The sequence below is a fragment of the Lepidochelys olivacea genome (genome assembly GCF_965140295.1).
Source record: "Lepidochelys olivacea isolate rLepOli2 genome assembly, chromosome: 23".
Classification (NCBI taxonomy): domain Eukaryota; kingdom Metazoa; phylum Chordata; order Testudines; family Cheloniidae; genus Lepidochelys; species Lepidochelys olivacea.
The window spans coordinates 3599658-3618821 of NC_140433.1; the positions used below are offsets into that span (position 1 = coordinate 3599658).

Consider the following 19164-nt stretch of genomic DNA (forward strand, 5'->3'; position numbering starts at 1 on the left):
ACACCTACGGACGGGCTCACAGGGCCCTGCTACCGCGCAGTCTCACGGGAAGCGCGGCTCGGAGAGGTGCACTTCCGGGCAGAGAGCAGGGCGTGCTGGGAGTTGTAGTGCCCGGCACGGCGCTCTCGGAACGTATTGCGCATGAACGCTAGGGGCGCGGTTCATGACGGGAACGGGAGTCTCCAGTCTGCGGGGAGCGATGCATGCCGGGAGCTGTAGTTCCAGGCGTGTGCGGGAGGGGCCAGCTGGGTGAGGAGCGGCGCGCGCAATGCAGGCTGGGAGTTTTAGTCATTGTGCGAGCAGGGAGCGCGTGGTGCACGCTGGGAATCGTAGTTCGCGGTGCACGCCGGGAGGGAGCTGTCGTTGCTAGGGAAGATGGCGGCCCCCTCGCAGCAGCCGCAGCCGCAGCCGCAGCCGGCCCCGTCTCAGGCCCCGCCGCCCGGGCCGCCGCTCACGCTCCAGGCGGGCCCGGGGCAGCAGCCCCAGCTGCAGGCCCAGGCGGCCGCGCAGGCGCAGGCGCAGGCCCAGGCCGCCGCCGCCGCCGCGCAGGCGCAGGATTTCGACCCCGTGCAGCGCTACAAGATGCTGATCCCGCAGCTGAAGGAGAGTCTGCAGGTGGGGGCGGGGCCTGGGGAGGGGGCGGGGCCCAACGCTGGAGGTGAGGGGGAGGGGCTAAGCGGGAGGGGGTGTGGCCTGAAGGGGCGGGGGCGGAGCTTCCAGGGCGGCGGCTGAGGTCTATGGGGGAGCGGGTGGGGCAGCTGCTGGGGTGGGCAGAGTTAAGGCTGTTTAGTGGGGGGGTTCGCTGATGAGCGCGGCGGGGGCCATTTCTGTGATGCACCGGGTGGGAGCATGGCTGCGGTGCCCTTTAACCTGGCGCGCGGTGCGTTTGGTGAAACGGGAACTCGCTGTTTACTAGGGATGTTACAGTCGCGCCTCGAGTCCCCCTCACTCAGGGCCGAGCCCTCATTGTGCCAGGCGGACCTAGTGAGAGACAGTCTCTGCCCCCCAAGGGCTCCCAGTCCGACCAGAGAGACAACCGGTAGGAGGAGAGAAGCCTCATCCGCTCAATCCAGCAGATGGTGGAGTGAGGCCCACCGAGGTTAACGCTCTGATGCTGCAGGCATGTGCTTCACCATAAGCCTGGGAATAACGCTGTTGATTCCAGTGGCAAGGCTTTTCCTGGGTGCCCAAAATACATGGGGGGGGGCAGGGGGTGTTTGCCCGATTAGCAGGTAAATGTCTTGTCCACAGGCACACAGGACGTCTGTAGCAGAGGCGGGAAGAGAATCCAGATTCATTCCAGTGCCTTAACCAGAAAGCCAGCCGCCTTCTTCAATGCTTAGTTAAACAGCTGATCGGAGCAATCGTTAGCCATTTGGGTCGTTCCTGTGTGGTCACAAGGGCTTAACAGGCTGAAAGTCCAATGTCGGAACAGACTTAATGTTCCCATTTAATAGGGGGTCTGCCTGTGAGCCGCCGCCACCCCTCGGTTGGTGGGATTTTATCATGGATGTTATAAGCCACCAGGAGAACAGCATTCTGGCAACATGTCTGAAAAGCGTAAGACGTTGGGTGTGGACAATGGCCCCAGTAGTCTGTAAACCAGAGCAACTGTAAACATCTGCGTTACAAATGAAGTCATTCCACTTTATGCACAATATACGATGTTGGCATTTTGTGAGGAAAGACTCGAGCTTTGCCCCGTCTGAGCGACATAGTGTCCATGTTTCACAACTGTACAGCAGTACGGAGAGGATACAGCTCGAATAGATCTGAACTTGGCTGTCGTGCCAAGATGATGATGATGCCGTATTTGTTGTAAACAACCCATGGCAGACGCTGCAATGCCAATCTGGTGAAGAACCCCCGGGTGAGAGCTGGAGGGACTGGTGAGTATTGAACCCAAATAGCAAAAGCTGGAGACTGCTTTGGCGGTTTCATTATTCAAAGAGATTGGAGTCACAGCTGGACCTGATCCTAGGTTTTGCATTTTAGTCTTTGACCATGAACATGGAGGCTGACCTTGGCCGACAACTCCTCCGTTTACTGGAGTGCCTCACGAAACCTGTCGGGGCTCTATACTAGGAGAACAACAGCATCAGCAGAGTCAAGGTCTGAGAGCGAGAGATCACCGATTTTAATGCCTATGGATCTGATGGAAGGCTGCATTATGAAATCCATTGCCTGACAAAAGAGTGCAGGGGCCAAGACAAAGCCCTGCCTGACACCAGATACGGATTTAAAAGGTGCCGACATCCGATTCCCCAGACGTACACAAGCAGTGGTTCTGTTATGCAGCTTGCTGATCAAGTCCAATAGAGTGGCTGGGACACCAATGCCCTTTAAGGCCTTCCATAGCCCGACTTGGTCAACTGAATCAAACGCAGGCTTAAGATTGACATACACCATGTGCAGGGGCTTCTTGAATTCGCAGCATATCTCCGACAAGTGGAGGGCCAAAATGGTGTCTAACGTGGACCTGTTCCCCATAAAGCCTGACTGTTTGGGCCGATGCTTCTGATGTAACCGGGGCTCCAAACACGCCGGCAGAATGTGCACACACCCATTCCCCGGCACGGACATCAAGGTGATCGGCCTGTAGCTCTTACGTTTGCTGTGAAGACCCTTGCCCTTATAAAGCGAGATCACAATACCAGGACAGGCGGCTGGCAAGGATTCCGGAAAAAGATGGCCAGAAGTCAGCCTGCCTCTCTTCAATATTGACGTTGGAGGCAGTTGTGCCAGAACTGGTTACACAGTGGAGTGTTCTGTGTTGTAATAATTAAGTGGACTGAGAGTCGGAACAGTCTGTTCCTTATTGCATTGTTTCCAAAGGAGCTGGGTGTGCCCCCTGGAGGGGTATGAAGGACTAGCTGGGGGGTGGGACCTAGAGATCCCTCCCCGTTTTTCTTCAGCTCCTCAATGAGCAGCGGCAGTCAAAAAAGCTAACAATGTTGGGAATCACTAAGAAAGGGATAGATAATAGATAAAATATCATGTCACCTCTATATAAATCTATGGTACACCCACATCTTGAATACTGTGTGCCGATGTGGTCACCACATCTCGAAAAAGATGTATTGGAATTGCAAAAGGTCAAGAAAAGGATGACAAAAATGACAGGGGGTATGGAGCAGCTTCCGTATGAGGAGAAATTAATAGGATTGGGACTTTTCAGCTTGGAAAAGAGATGACTAAGGGGGGATATGATAGAGGTCTATAAAATCATGGCTGGTGTGGAGAAAGTAAATAAGGAAGTGTTGTTTACTGCTTCTCATAACCCAAGATCTAGGGGTTACCAAATGAAATTAATAGGCAGCGGATTTAAAACAAACAAAAGGAAGTATTTCTTCACACATCGCACAGTCAATCTGTGGAACTCTTTCCCAGAGGATGTTGTGAAGGCCAAGACTACAACAGGTTCAAAAAGAGCTAGATAAATTCATGGAGGATAGGTCCATCAATGGCTATTAGCCAGAATGGGCTGGGATGGTGTCCCTAGACTCTGTTTGCCAGAAGCTGAGAATGGGTGACAGGGGATGGATCATTTGATGATGCCCTGTTCTGTTCATTCCCTCTGGGGCACCTGGCATTGGCCACTGTTAGTAGACAGGAGACTGGGCTAGCTGGACCATTCGTCTGGCCACTCTTATGTGGGTGACCTGCCCTGTTAATATCAGTGGCTACTGTCTCTGGTGCTAAGGGGGGTCCTTTAAAACTGCCCATCGGCAACTTCTCGTGCTTTGAGTGAGGAAATGGAAACTCATTTTATGATGCTCTAACCTGTGGATTGGCATCGAGCAACGAGATTGAAAGGGGAGGGTTGAGGTAGCTATTGCTTGCCTGACCAGAGCCTTTGCATGGGAAAACACTCCATGTCACGTTTCAGTTTCCAGGCTTAATCAACATATAGAGGATGGCGTTTTTTAAAACTAAAACCTACCTCAAGATTTCACATCCGTTTCTCAGCCCCCATCTGAGTCAGGGAGTTTGTTGCCCAGACCGATGGGGCTTTTTTAGAAAGGTTCAACTTAAAAAAAGCATTTTTTAAGAACAAAATATTTACTTTTAAAACAAAGTGAGTCACCCTTCTCCAAAAATAGAAACTCAGGAGAATGAAACCGGTACAGAATCTGTGTGTCATGTCATAAGCCACTTGAGACTGAGATTCTGGTAAATGACTCAGCGCTGGGTTAGATAATAATGTCAACATCTCAGAAACTGCAACGTTCAGATAAAATGGAACAGAACTTTAACCCAAATTCCTCTTGTCAATATGCCATCTGACCTGATTTGACTCAGCAAATTCGTGGATTAAGTTTGGTTCCAGTTCCTGTTAGTCTTTCCCGATTTAGAGCCCCTAGATGTAAATTGCATTAAGAAATTCACAAGAGTGGAATAGCTCATATGGTTCCTGCGTGACTGTGCCTTGCTTTTTCAAACAAGGAGATGGATATTCACCACCTGGATGGGGGAGTAAGGTTTAATTATTGTTTGTAAAATGCTTTGATTGGGGTCTAGTGGTTAAAGGAGTCCTGACCCCCAGCTGCCTGCTCTGTTTCTGGCTTTGGGTGGGGAGTGGTGGCTAGTGGTTAAAGCAGCAGACTTTGGCAGTTCAGTCCTTTTCACAGCTCTGGAATGGGTGACCTTGTGTGAATGGCTTCATGGCTCTATGCCTCAGTTTCCCCATCTGTAAGATGGGGAACTGAACGCCAGCCCACAGTTGTGATTTGCTTTGAGATCCCAGAGGACCGCAGTGCAGTGTGGTGTTTAATATTAATGGCTGTTTCTTGCCAAAGCCAGGATTCTTGTGACAGCTGTGAGGGTCTCAAACACGGCCTCTCTGGGCACAGACGGCATCAAGTCCCGACCCCATTCCCAGGGCTAGCCAAGCAAAGGAGGGAGCGCCAGCACCTGTCGCTTACCTTGCACTGTCTGACTCTTGCTTTCTCTCACACTCCAGAACCTGATGAAAATCGCGGCTCAGAATCTCGTCCAGAACACGAACATCGATAACGGGCAGTGAGTATTCTCTCCCCTCCTCCCCGGGCAGGGCTATCTTCTAACCCAGGAGCCAGAAGGCTTTCACCCGTGTCTTAAACTTCTCAGCATCAGAGGACACTGCCGGTCACTCCCCCTGGTGTAAAGCAGGAGTGACTCCAGTGCAGTTCATGGGGCCATCTCGAGATAGGCTGGGGTGAGTGACTAGCTCTGTTGTGTCAGTAAAGATCAGAGCCAGGCCTGCTTTTGGTGCCTTTCTGGAGCCCATGTTGTTCCGGTACCTAGCAACCAAACTTCCCGAAGTGGCTGTGGATGGCAGGTGCACCGGGTTCTGGGCACCCGATGGCTCCTGTCGGTACCGTCTGGGAGAATGAAGCCCTGGGTGACTTGAATAGGGTGCCCCAAATCAGTGCTGATTCGATCCCAGCGCAGCTGAGTAACGGCCAAACGCCACCCCCGCCTGACAACTGCTGGGGGGCCCATGTGAAAGGAGTTGGCTGGGTCTAGTTGGAACGGGCACCCGCATGGCCAAAACCCACTCTTCCCTCCGGCACTCCAGCCCCATCGTGGGCAGGTGTTACAGAGAGGCCAGGGACTGAATGGCGGACAGTGACTGAGCTACCCCTGCTAAAGAGGTGACCCTCTGGGGTGGGGGAGCCATATTGTTGGGAGTGTGGAAGAGGGGAGAGTTTGCCCTGCAGCTGTCCCTTTTGTAGTGGTCACCCCAAGACTCATTAACGTGTCCCCTTTAAAGATGGGGTGGGCTACACCCACTTTCCGGCCCCATTTACCATCCTCTCTGTTTCTGTCCCTGCCCGCTCTGCTGGAGACTCTGCTCCGCTTGCCCCACCCCCTTCACTGTAAATCCTCTGGAATCCGGCGGCATTGCCCCATCTCAGTTGGGATCCCCAGCATCTTGCTGTGCATTGGTGGGGGGCCAATGTTCCCCAGGGGTACCCAGGGTTGGGAGGCACCTCAGCACCACCTGCCCTTAGCGTGAAGCAGCTTGTTTGGCCCTGCTATGGCTCAGCTCCCTGAATCCAGCAGCCTCGGGCAGCACAAGCCCTGCCCTCCTCGAGACGCACGCCAACCTCCAAGTCCTCGGCATGTCCCCTGTGGTGCCCAGGACACTCCCAGAATCCCAGGCCTGTTGTTCCCACAGGAACCGTGCTCATAAAATGCAATTCAGGCCCAGCACTTAGCTCAACACCACCTCGCTCCGCCCTCTTGGTAGGGAAAGCGAGAAGAAGTTTATTACCAAAGCACAGAGGAGGTTGGAAACACGGTTACATAGCAAACAAAATCTTAACGCGCTTCGGAGAGTCTAAACTCAACAGGTTAAACCTTCTGTCTGCAGAAGTTTGATCTCTCTTGAAGTTCTCTGCAGCGTTTTCAACCAAGCTGCCAGAAAAGGCCCCTTTTCATGGAACAAAACTGCCGTCCTTTTTCTTCCTTGGTGAAGGGTGCCTTCCCTCCCCCGGCTCTTTCTCTTCCTGTTAAATCCCCACAAGCCAGTGACGGGAGGCCCACTGTGACTGGAGGCCCACTGTGACTGGGACCCTGCACAATTTACCTGTCAACAGGTGGATGGAGAGAGAGGGCCTGTCTGAGAGAGAACCTGATTTTCACCTTTGCTGGTGACCAGTATCTTGATCCAGACTTGAAGAATGTATTTGGAGTAGATATAGATACATAGAATCTGCACGTACATTTTCCCAATGATATTGCTGAGCACTGAGACACCAGCTTTCGTTTGGGAGCTCACGTGATGCCCTTTCATGAACCAGACTCAAGAAATAATTGTAACCCTTCTGTACCCCTTTCTCAGTTGACACTGAGGTTTGTGGGTCACAGGGGAGACTCCCAGCCTGGGGTCCAGCAGTCCCAGCAGAGGATCAGCCCCATTCTGTCTGCCCTCTCTTGTGGGGCCTAATCCCTGACCCGGGAGGTGCTGCGGTTTGGGTCTGCGTGCCTTTCCCAGAGCAGATGCCTCGGCTGCCGTGTCACAGTACCTGTTATTTCAGGAAGAGCAACGATGGGGTGGTGCAGCGTTTCGACAAGAGCCTGGAGGAGTTCTACGCCCTGTGCGACCAGCTGGAGCTGTGTCTGGTCAGTTAGCCCCTTATCGACAGTGCTTCATGGGAGTTGTAGTTTTGATGGCATCATGTCCCCTGTTCTCCTCCATAGGCCGGGGTCCCCAGCGGGACTTAGTGTCCCATGATGCACCCACGAGGCAATTGCATCACTGCAGTTGCTGGCTGTGGGGCATCATGGGAGATGGAGGCTGTCCGGAAAGCCCGGCCCATAGAGAAGGAGGCTGTGAAGCAACCAAACGGTGTCTCCCATGTTGCCCGCTACTGCAGTGATGCAATCATCTCGCGCCACGAGACATGGTGCCTCTTGGGAGATGTAGTCCTACCCCATCTGAAATGTTTTTTAGTCCAAATGGCTATCTGAAAATTTCCTTTAATTTTACCAAAAGCTGCTTTGTTCGACCCCAGACTAACCTTTTTTAGTTCTTGATTTGCTGAAATTTAAAAAAAAAACCTTCATTTTTGGTTTGACCTACATATTATTTTATTTTATTTTATTTTACTTCTCAGAATTGCCAGAGCGCCAAAAAATCCGTTATTTGCCCTGCTCTGACTGTGTGGCTCTGTCTCCCTCTCGTGGCTGGGTCACGCAGAGCAGTTCGGTCTCCAGGCTAATGGTCCTTTTAGTTCAGACAGTGGAGTCTTCACTGTTAGTTCTAGGCATTGTAGGTTTGGTCCCTACAGGGGACCCAGCCATGGGCATCATTACAGGTCCCTTTAGGGAGTATCGATCTCAGTCATTGACACAGGGGTCTGCAGCCATAAACAAAGACATGGGTCCTGCCCTGGCAAGTTCAGCAGGGAGACTGAGCTCTCTGCCCTCTACTGAAGGGAGCCTTTTCCGGGGCAGCGGGACAAAATGGGCTCAAGGGATGGGGGGCATTGTGGGGACTGCTGGGAGAGGTGGCTTTGAAGGAAGAGGAGCGTCTGTCAGGAGATGATGTGGTAGGACATCCCAGGCATAGGGAGTAGGGTGATGGGAGGGCTCAGAGCAAGGGGAAGGGAGGGGGTGGGAGCTGTGGGGCTTGGAGAAATGAGCACAGATGCACTGTGGGTACAGGCAAGAATGTGAATGCAAAGAGGCTAAATGTGGTGTTGATCTGTCCAGGGGCAGGTTAGAGACTAGAGGGAAGATTGTTCTGCCCAAGGCCGGAGGGCGAGTGGCTGGATCCCATGTGTTAACTGTTTCCCTCCCCTTCCAGCGGCTTGCCTACGAATGCCTGTCCCAGAGCTTCGACAGCACCAAGCATTCCCCCAACCTGGTGCCGACGGCCACCAAACCCGATGCGGTGCAGACCGAGAGCCTGCCCTACACCCAATACCTGAGCATGATCAAATCCCAGATCTCCTGCGCCAAGGACATCCACAACGCCCTGCTGGAGTGCTCCAACAAGATCACCGGCAAGATCCCCGCCCAAGGGGGGCCGTAGCCCACGGTGCTGGCACAGTTATTGTTCCTGCTCTGCGACCAGCGTGGTTTGAAGGAGACTTGGATCGTTTCCAGGCCGGCGCTGTGTCAGACGGTGAAACTTTACAAACTTGCACCTGACCCACGGCCTGTCTCATGTCCTCTGAATTCCCTGCGTGGGTGGATGCTCTCGTTCGTATGGAGAGTGAAACAAATGTTCCTGCTCTGCTTCTTCCTCCCCTCTCATTCTCCTCTAACTCCCTCTGGTCTTACTCCTTCCTCCCGCCCGGGCGTGATCCTCAGCTGTCGTCAGGCCTTCGCCGAGCTCACTGTTGCTACACTAGTCTATACCACCCGATGTCTTGGCCCACGTACATTCAGAACGCATTAAACTGGCTCACCCGGCACGCGATCTACTTGCTGGGTCTGCCATGCCAGGGCCTAAGCACCCTCCACTCCCCTTTGACTTCAGGAGGGGTCGAGGAGACCCGAGATTGTGCTGCTAATGAAGTGAGGAGGATCAGACAGAATCTTTCTCTGCCATCAAATTAAAACTTCCCCAACCCCAGGTGAATGGGCTGGATTGTAGCTTTCCAGGTTGGTGGGTGTATTGTTTATTCTTCTTAAAGAGTAACCAGTTCAGAGAAATGCCATTGAGTTAAAACAACCCCAGGTGTTAATTTCCTCCCGCCAACACACTGCCTTTACCCCATTGTAACCTTTCTGTCCTTTGAGACATTTCTCTCCTGACCAGCAGGAGCGAGAGGGGAGTTGGGCTCCGGCTCATTTAAAGCTCATTTATGATAATGCCTGTGACCGTTTAAAACAGAAGGCTGGACCGTGATTCCATTCACACCAACACAGAGCAGAAGTAATGAACAGAATTATCTCTGCATCAGACTGGCATAAAACCTAGAGGAGAATCCCTTCCAAAGAGTGAATTAAAGCAAAACAGCTTTGATTCAGTTTGTTTCCCTCTATTTGTCAGACTCAATCTAGCCTGGTCAGTTTCACTTTCCATTTCTAATCAGTTTCACCTTCTCTCTCCCTTCCCAGTTTGCTCCAGGAATCTGAATTTTATTCCTAGGGGAATTCTGCATCACTGAGCATGCGCAGAATTCCTGTTCCCCACAGATTTTTTTTTTGTTTCCCTGCAGAACAATTGATTCTGAAAGGGATGCCACAAGAGGGGGGGTCACCTGCCTCTCCTTGGCAGCGGTCCCAAGCGGGCACGTGGGAGCAGCTGGGAGAGATGTAAATCACTGCTGCCGGGCTGGGTGTGCATATAAGACTCTGACTCTATCGCTCACTATTGCGATGCGCCCAGCAGGGAGGGGCGGGGCACTGGGGTGTTTGTGGGGAACGCCTGGCCCTTGATCTGTGTCAGGGTTGGGTGGTGGGGGGAGGGCTGCAGGGTGATCCCCCACCTCTGTGCAGCCCCAGTGTGCACTCCTTGCTGCACATGCCCTGCAGAGGCTGATGCAAGCAGCTGTGGGAAGCTGCAAGGAGCCCGGGGCGCCATATAAGGAGGGAGGGGGGGCATAGCCCCCCCGCCAAGTTTCACACCAGAGGTCAGCTCACGGCGCACGCCCCAGTTCCAGGCAGAGCTCTTACCTGCAGCCTTGCACAGGCAGGTCCCTCCTCCAGGACCTGGAATTCTCTGGCTGCGACTCCAGTGGTCAGTTTCCTCCACTGCCCTAGGGCCTCTGGGGGTGGGGCAGGCAAGAAAGGGGGGGGGGGCACAAGTCCGCAGAGGTGGTGGTGGGAGGTGAGAAGAAGCAGAGGGAGCACAGGGCTCCCAGTTGCCGGGAGGGTGTTGGAGCCTGGCGGGGCCAGTGGGGTGGGAAATCTCCAGGGGAAGAGAGAGGTGAGGGCATAGGGCTGTGCCCTGAGGGAGAGGGGCAGTGAGCATGGGCAGAGCAATTGAGGGGGCACAGTCCCCGTGGCAAGGATCATGAGGGGGAGGGAGCTGAAGAAGTGTGGGGGACTAGGAGCAGTGAAGTCTTGGGATTTGTTCTCAGAGAATCAGGGAGCACCTTCACCTCTCCCTGGGAAGAGGCTTGGGACAGACACCCTCCCCCGAAGATGATGCCTTCGCTCAGCGGACTCATCTGCTCTCTGCCTTCCTCCCCATCTCTCCTACTTCAGGGTAACTTCCACCTTGGTCCTGCAGTGAGGATCCATGTGGGCGCAGGGGTTTCTTTAACTCTACGCCTGGGGGAATCTTTTTTGTGCCCTGTATTGTTACAGACGTACTTCCTGCTGGTTTCAATTATTTGGGGGATTTCTTTCACAATCCTTGGCGGGATTATATTGGGTTATTTTGACGAATAAAATATGCAGAATTTTAATGGATTTGTAGTGCAGCATTTTCCATTTTTGGATGCAGAATTCCCCCAGGAGTTGAGTTTGGGCTTTTCAAATTACAAAGTGCGGTTTAGAATTTATATTCAGAAGGACAAAGAGTTTCACACACACTTTGGCCCTTTGATTTCTTTAAAAAAAAACAAAAACAAAAAACTTTTCCTATTTGGGTTTTTCTAAAACTTTTTTTGCATTCAACCATAAAATGTGTTTGACAGCGGGCTGCGTTCTAAGCCCCAAGGAGTAAATCCGCAGCCTCCCATTGAAAGCACCAGGCACATGGTGGATTTACTCTGGCACTTGACCGATCGGAACCCAGCCCGCAGGTTTCTTGGTGTCGTCATTCTAATAAAAGCTCTGACCTGTCTCTTTGGGATGGTGTGAGGTTTAGTTTCTAAAAGCTGATGCCTAACGCTGCTTCTCTCATTCTGCTCTGTCACTGTTGGGGCAGAGCCCCGGCCTAGTACCCTTCCTTGAAATGCGGGACTGTACTCCAGCTGCCCTAGGCCCTGGAAAACCAGGGGTGAGCTTTCCCACGCACGCTTCCCCGGCTTTCCACCTACCCAGGCGTGCTTTGGTTCACAGTTTAACCCCTGGGGGAGCACATGGCCCATAAAGCAATGGACTTTGCACCTGACGACAGCCTGCAGGAGGGGCCTGTCTGCCTGAGAAGGTGATTGTCTATCCCACGATAGTCCTATCCTGAAAATGGGGATATGAGCGTAGAGTTGCGGGGCAGGGAGAGCAAAGGTGACTGTGGTTAAGAAACCCCATTGCAGCAGCTTGGGGGCTAGATCGTTAAAGGTTTTTAGGACCTTAATTGCCACTGTCACCAGTAGGAGTTAAGCACCTATCTAAAGCTGAGGATCAACTCCCACCGGTGGAGGGCTGAAATACCTTTGGAGGATCTCAGCCCATGTTCCTTGCTTGGCAGGCCATTTGTGGGGGGGGGGGAGCCAATCCTGTGTTCTTCAAAAGAACGCAGCTCCGGGGCCCTTAATGAGGGATGGAGGGAGGAAGGAGTCTCCCCTGGTCATGAGGGCTCGGGGGAAAATCCACCCGCCAGCCCCAGCGCCCCTCGGCTTCAGCTGCAGCTGGTGCTTTCTGGGAATCTGGTCCAGAGCCACTCGCATTCAGCACCCAAAAATCAGCACCTGCTTTAGAAAGCGCTGCCCTCAGCCCGTTCCAGGAAGTGGGCGTGGGCTAGCCCGAATGGGCCCTGCGGCTAGGGACAATCGGGGATTGGGCCCAGAGCTTAATTAGCTAAGCCAGACTCTTAACAAGCCCGGGACCTGGATCCCTTTGTGGATCTGCTGTAACAAAGGTGTGTTTCAGTTCTCCCTGCCCCGCTGGAGGGAGATGAGTCTCCTTGGGGCGATTGCCCCTGGCTTTTGGCCAGCAGTCACCCAGTCCCCAGCCAACTGTGCTCAGTTCAGGGTCTTCGACACTCTTGCTGTCCCCTGGTGCAAAGGCCCCCAGCTTCCTGCCCATTCACAGCAGCTGGTCTGCCAGAACTAGGCAGGATCATGGGGCACAGGACATAGGCCTAGATGCAAGAGAAGGTTGTGGGGCCCATGCTCAGGTAATGTAGGGGGGCTGGTGATCCACTCCCTAAGGGGCAGAGAACATCCCCAGTGCAGGGCGCTCTGGCCACAGCCCCGATCCGCCCCCTATTGGAGGGCAGAGAATAGCCCCAGCTCAGTGCGCTCCGGCCACGCCCCCGATCCGCCCCCTCTGGGCCCTGGGGGGCAGAGAATAGCCACAGCTCAGTGCGCTCCGGCCACGCCCTTATTCCCCCCCTTATGCTGGGGCCCGTATGCCCAGCTCCACGCTGGCTGGGGAGATCCCCTGCACGGGTGAGAGTCTCAGGGGGCCGTTTCCACCCATGTTGAAGGCCCTCGTGCTGCTGGATCCTCTCCCCGCGGCTTGGCAGGGCCCCGGGTGGCTTTGGCTGACGTCTTTGTTCCTTGACCTCGAGCGCTTCAGAGCGACACGACCGGGAAGCTGGGCTTCGAGGAGTTCAAGTATTTGTGGGGGAACATCAAGAAGTGGCAGGTAGAGAGATCGGGGAGAGGGGGGCGGTTATCACGTGTGGCTGAGACCCGACTGTACCCCCCCTCTGGTGTGGGAACAGGAGTGGGAACGAGAGACCTTGGGGCTCCCAGTCTGGGGGGGGCCTTTTCAAGAGCGCTGGACTCCAAGCAGCCTTCCCGGCTGGAATTGACATGCGTTACTTTCAGCCCTGCGTGTGTGTGGGGGGGACCTTGCTGCTGCATTGCCTTCTGGGTACCCAGAATTCCCAGCGCCGCACCCCTGCCTACCTGCCAGAGGTACTGGGGGTGCCCGGCAGGGGGGCAGCTGGGATCCGAGCAGTCCCCTCCTTGGGGGCAGAGTTAAGGGGCTGCGTTGCCTCTGATGTCCCCCTCCCTGTTCCCTCCGTCACCCAGCGCTCTAGGGAGGGGCTGCCGTTTTAGTGGGGGGAGAGCGCTGGGTGACTCTCTTAGCCCATAACCAACTTGTCTCCCCCCCACCCACCCCCAGTGTGTCTACAAACAGTACAACACGGACCGATCCGGCACCATCGGGAGCAACGAGCTGCCAGGCGCCTTCGAGGCAGCGGGTAAGGAGCCACTGAAGGGTGGGATTGGCGGGCGGGGGGGGGGACCCACAAGGGCTGTCTCAGGTCGATGGGGAGTGACTGTCTCTGCCCCCCACCCCCAGGCTTCCGGCTGAACGAGCAGCTGTACCAGATGATCGTGCGCAGGTTCTCGGACGAGAACGGCCACATGGACTGCGACAACTTCATCAGCTGCCTGGTTCGCCTGGACGCCATGTTCCGTAAGTGGCCTGTGGGTCGGTCCTGGGGATTGGGGGGAGGGTTCTGGGGTCCTCTGCCCCCCTTTTGCCTCCGTCCACCCCCACCCCCTGCCTCTAGTGTGAGCTGGGCCCCTCCCATCTGGGTTTAGCTCTGTGTTTGTACAGCTCCTGGCACATGACAGGGGCTCCTAGGTGCTACCGCAATACATCTAATAGCACTAAAATGTACAGCGCCAGACACAGTGGGGCCTGGTCCATGACTCGGGTGCCTAGGTGCTACCGTAATCCACCTAATCGCGTTAAACGGTATAGTGCCTAGTGCCATGATGGGCCCCTACGTGCTACCGTAATACAACTAATAGCCATAAAAGTGTGCAGCGCCTGGCACCGGGGGTGTGTGCTCTGCTGCCCCCTGCTGGCTGGGATCAGGACCACTCAGCTGTGTGTACTAGCTCCCTCTGCTGCTCCCAGCCGATGAATATCCTCCTCAAGCAGCTGGGAGGGGAGTTCAAATCCCTCTGGCATGGAGGCCGCCCCTCCCGGGGGGGTTTCCCCCCAAGGGGTTGCGGGGGGAGGGGGGGCTGTGCGAATAACCACTCCTGCAATGAAGCGGCAGGGCTGGGAAGAGGACGTCCAGTTCTAGGCAGGTTCCTGCGGTTGGAAAAGGCAGGTTGCATCACTGCAGAATTTTTAGGGCTGAAGCCTCGGAACTGGGACCCCTGCTCCCGCTGTTTGCGGTCAGGGAGGGGGAAGCTGCATCCTGTGGCTGGGGGTGGGAAAGGAGGGACGAGCCCCTCGTAGGGAGGGAACGCTCTGTCCTAGGCCAGCGTGGCCTCCCCTCTCTGCCAAACCCGGGAGCAGCAGTGAGCTCTTGGAAACAGGAACCAGCTGCCAAGCTCCAGCCCAGCAGCAGGGCGGGAACAAGGAGCCAAGCCGCTTCGGACACAGGCCAGGCCAGATTACACAGTCAGTGGTGTAAATCTGGAGTCACTCCCTGACTGGCTTCAGTGCAGCCTGGGCCAGATTCTGATCACAGTGGTGTAAATCTGGAGTCACTCCCCAACTGGCTTCAGTGCAACCCAAGGCAGATTCTGATCTCAGTTGTGTAAACAGGAGTCGCCACATGGATGTCAGTGGCGTGACTATAGCTTCTGATCCTGTTTATGTCAGTGTGAAAGCTGGAGTAACTCCACCAGGGCAGATCCTGATCCGAGGTATACCCGTGTGTAAACCTAGAGGGACTCCACTGGAGCAAAGGCCAGGTGCTGATCTCAGTCACATACCTTCCCCCTGGGTCACTCACTCTCTGTGCTGTATGTTAATAACTAACGAGGCCTGTCACGGCCTCCTGGCATGTGGGCCAGTAGCATTCTCCTCATTTTATAGGTGGGGAAACTGAGACACAGGGATGGGAAAGGTCACACAGCCAGAAGAAGAACCCAGGAGTCCTGACTGTTACCTCTCTGCTCTAAACCACTAGACCATGCTTCACCTCTTTGCTCTAACCATTGGACACCACTCCCATCCCAGAGCTGGGACTGGAATCCAGGAGTCCTGACCCCCAGCCCCCTGCTCTAACCACTCCATTGAGTGTAGCTGGCACTGTGCTGCATGACCTGCATTGCCTGGCAGTGGCAGGGGAGGGGGGGGCCTGTTTGCAAACCCAAAATCAACTCCCCCTCCCCTGAAGTTCCTGCGTGGGCCTCTGAGCTCATTTCCTGGTTCGGATTTTCATCCCTCCAGCTGAGAGCGGAGTGGTGGTGGTGGTGGGTCCGGGGGAGCAGAGGTGGGGGTGGAAAGGGGGGGGGGGTGCTTGTGGCCGGGGGGCGGGGAGTGGCTGATCTAGGCTGAGGGATGAACTCACAGAGAACAGCCTGTTCTTTGCATGGCAAGAGGGGAATTCTCTGCATTGTTTCTGATTTACGCAACTTCTTCCCACCCTGGCAGCCCTGCTGCGGGGATGGGCTGGCCGGCGGGGAGGGGCGGCTGGAAGTGGGGGATGGAGAAGCCCCTTGATTCCCCCCTGAAAGTCTGCCTCCCAGCCCCCTACTCTGTCCCCTGCAACCCAGCCCTCTTCCCACAGCCAGATTTGCAGGATTTCCTGTTGTGGCTCACCGGGCTGGCAGGCCAGCCCCCAGCCCCAGGGCTGCCCCGAGTGGCAGAGGACCCCCTGGGGAGGGGAGGGCAGAGAGTGATACAGCTGGGGAGCAGGGGGCAGGGAAAAAGGGAGCCCTCTTAACATGAGCACCCTATGCTGCAACCCTGGCACTCCCCTGTGCCTTGCCTCCCTCCTGGGGTGCATTGGGGCGCGGGCCAGGCCCCCTCTGAGCTCCGGGGAAGCAGGAACTGGGCCGGAGCAGCTCCTTGGTGGGGCACCATACGGGGCCCTGGTAAAGGCCCCAGGGGTTGTTCCCCGGCTCAGTTCAGGCTGATGGGGTGTGTGCACTGTAGCATGTGAGTGTGACAGAGGGGTGTGCACTGTCTGAGTAACAGCCGTGTCAGTCTGTATTCGCAAAAAGAACAGGAGGACTTGGGGCACCCTAGAGACGAACCCATTTATCTGAGCATGAGCTTTCGTGAGCTACAGCTCACTGCATCGGATGCAGGCCGTGGAAAGTGTGGAAGATCTTTTTATATACACACAAAGCATGAAAAAATACCTCCTCCCACCCCACTCTCCTGCTGGTAATAGCTTATCTAAAGTGATCACACACACAGCTCACAAATACTGACACTTATCTAAAGTGATCACTCTCCTTACAGTGTGTATGATAATCAAGGTGGGCCATTTCCATTCCATATCATACACACTGTAAGGAGAGTGATCACTTTAGATAAGTGTCAGTATTTGTGAGCTGTGTGTGTGATCACTTTAGATAAGCTATTACCAGCAGGAGAGTGGGGTGGGAGGAGGTATTTTTTCATGCTTTGTGTGTATATAAAAAGATCTTCCACACTTTCCACGGCCTGCATCCGATGCAGTGAGCTGTAGCTCACGAAAGCTCATGCTCAGATAAATGGGTTCGTCTCTAGGGTGCCCCAAGTCCTCCTGTTCTTTTCACTGTCTGTGTGTGAGTGCGAGGGGGCATGCACAGGGCAGCAGGAGTGTGAGCCGCACACTGGGTGTGCACGCAGGCGAGAGCAGGTGTGCCGGCGGGTGGGTTTCCGGACGCGCCAGTCAGTGCGTCACTGAGAGGGTTTGTGGGTTAGCGCGTGTGTGGCAGGGCGCTGTGGCAGTCCGGGCAGGGGCGGGGGGGTGGCTGTGTGTTTGCTGTGGGTGAATTGGGTGTGGGTGAGGTGTGAACTCTGCCTTTCCTTGGAAGAGGGGGAGGGATGTGTTGTGTTTGTTTGGTTTTGGGGGGGGGGGAGAGAGAGAGATCTGTGTCTGGGGAGCTGAGAGTGTCTGAAAGTTGGGCGGGGTTGTTAGCCATGTGTGTGGGGGGGGCAGGGTTGTTAGCTGTGTGCGTTAGCTCAGGGTTTGTGTCAGTGTGTCTTGGTTAGCTGTGTGAGCGCTGTGTGTGTTTGTGATCTTTGCGCGTGTCTGGGTTTTTTAGCTGTGTGTGTGAAGGGTGAGCTCTGTGTGTGTGTTAGAGCTGTGTAGTTGTGTCGGTATTTGTGAGCTGTGTGTGGGTCTGGGGGCGCTGTGCGATTGTGTTAGTGAGGTTTTGTGAGCTCTGTTAATGTCAGTGAGCTCTGTGCGGTTGTGTGAGTGTGTAGGTGTGTTTGTGGGAGCTCTGTGCGGTTGTGTCAGTGTGTAGATGTGTTTGTGGGAGCTCTGTGCGGTTGTGTAGGTGTGTTTGTGGGAGCTCTGTGCGGTTGTGTCGGTGTGTAGATGTGTTTTTGGGAGCTCTGTGCGGTTGTGTCGGTGTGTAGGTGTGTTTGTGGGAGCTCTGTGCGGTTGTGTCGGTGTGTAGGTGTGTTTGTGGGAGCTCTGTGCGGTTGTGTCAGTGTGTAGGTGTGTTTGTGGGAGCTCTGTGTGGTTGTGTCAGTGTGTAGGGGTGTGTGTGTGTGTGTGAGCACTGTCTCTTCCTTTGCAACTCCGGCCCAGGGCGTCGCACCCGTGGCTGCTGGGGTGGGCAGGCTGGGGGGCTGATACAGGCCCTGCTTGTGCCAGGCTCAGCCTCCTTCCGGATCACCATGTGTGGCTCAGGCCGGCCCAGAAACCAGCCCTGACGCCCCTGGCCCCGAATGCTGCCCCCCCCTTCCATCCCTGGGCGTCCAGGGCCTTTGTCATACAGAGGCCAGTGCCTCTAACAGCCTGCAGGGGGCAGCATGAGAGCTAGGAATGCGTCCAGGGCACGCCAGGAATGGTGTAAACACCAGACCAAGCAATTGTGAGTGTGAGGCCCAGTCCCCGCTCTAACCAGTGGGCTCCACTCTGCTCCCTGAGCTGCGGATAGACCCCAGGAGTCCTGGCTCCCAGCCCCCTGCTCTAACCACTAGACCCCGCTCCCCTCCTAAAGCTGGGGTTAGAACCCAGGAGTCCTGGCTCCCAGCCCTCCCCTGTACTAACCACTAGACCCCTCTCCCCTCCTAAAGCTGGGGTTAGAACCCAGGAGCCCTGGCTCCCAGCCCTCCCCTGTACTAACCACTAGACCCCTCTCCCCTCCTAAAGCTGGGGTTAGAACCCAGGAGTCCTGGCTCCCAGCCCTCCCCTGTACTAACCACTAGACCCCTCTCCCCTCCTAAAGCTGGGGTTAGAACCCAGGAGCCCTGGCTCCCAGCCCTCCCCTGCTCTAACCACTAGACCCCACTCCCCTCCTAAAGCTGGGGTTAGAACCCAGGAGTACTGGCTCCCAGCCCCCCCGCCCCCCTCCCCGCTCTAACCACTAGACCACACTCCCCTCCCAGAGCTGGGGATAGACCCCAGGAGCCCTGGCTCCCAGCCCCCTGCTCTAACCACTAGACCCCATTCACATCTCGGCTCCCCATGTGTTTTTGTGATTGGGGTCACGGTGAAGGGAAGGCTTAGGCCGAGCTGAGCCCCTGCAGTCCTGGAGACTTGTATCGAACCAGAGCTGAGCGCCGGCTCCTGGGATGAGCACGTGGACGACCACAGGGTGCAGTGCGAGGGCTGGGCCGAGGGGTCCCGGGACGCGGTGGCTGACAGGAGCCAAGTGGCCTTGTATGCTTGGAAACTGAGGTTTGATGCTGGCATTTGGAGGCTGGGGCTATTACATGTCTTGCGGTAGCGTGGAAGAGCCCCAGTCATAGACCGGGGGTCCATGGGGCTGGGGGGTGGGGGGTACATTTTTATTGCGATTATTTTAGCGCTATTACGGTAGCCCCCTCGGTGCTCCAGTCATGGCCCAGATTAGGGGCAACAGGCTTGGAGGGAGGGAGTGTGGGCTTGTCTGTGTACACACACACGTGTGTGTGTATGTGTGTGGCAGCCCAGTTGGCTCAGCCCCATCTCCCTGCAAGACTCCAGCCCCCTTCCAGTGGGGTCGGAGGTCCCAGCAGGCCCATGGCCAGAGACGC

General features: G+C 55.4%; 2 protein-coding genes across 2 annotated transcripts; both read left to right on the plus strand.

Moving 5' to 3' along the window:
- Positions 1–39: 39 nt before the first annotated feature.
- Positions 40–9463, plus strand: MED29 (mediator complex subunit 29). Its single transcript, XM_084612353.1, has 4 exons — positions 40–615; positions 4964–5022; positions 7026–7110; positions 8297–9463. The coding sequence occupies exons 1-4, from the start codon at positions 376–378 to the stop codon at positions 8522–8524; spliced, it is 612 nt and encodes a 203-aa protein (XP_084468479.1). The 5' UTR covers positions 40–375; the 3' UTR covers positions 8525–9463.
- A 3219-nt stretch (positions 9464–12682) lies between these two features.
- Positions 12683–18875, plus strand: LOC311511935 (calpain small subunit 1-like; the record flags this gene model as incomplete). The annotated part of the gene is made up of 5 exons (XM_084612896.1): positions 12683–12722; positions 12845–12921; positions 13408–13486; positions 13588–13704; positions 18700–18875. 5 exons carry the CDS (start codon positions 12683–12685, stop codon positions 18873–18875), a joined length of 489 nt encoding a protein of 162 aa, XP_084469022.1.
- Positions 18876–19164: the final 289 nt, after the last annotated feature.

Excerpts from the sequence above, each read along its gene's own strand:
- MED29 (XM_084612353.1), top strand. The coding sequence starts at position 376 with ATGGCGGCCCCCTCGCAGCAGCCGCAGCCGCAGCCGCAGCCGGCCCCG. Across the intron at positions 616-4,963 it reads AGCTGAAGGAGAGTCTGCAG|AACCTGATGAAAATCGCGGC; the intron begins GTGGGGGCGGGG and ends CTCACACTCCAG. Across the intron at positions 5,023-7,025 it reads ACGAACATCGATAACGGGCA|GAAGAGCAACGATGGGGTGG; the intron begins GTGAGTATTCTC and ends CTGTTATTTCAG.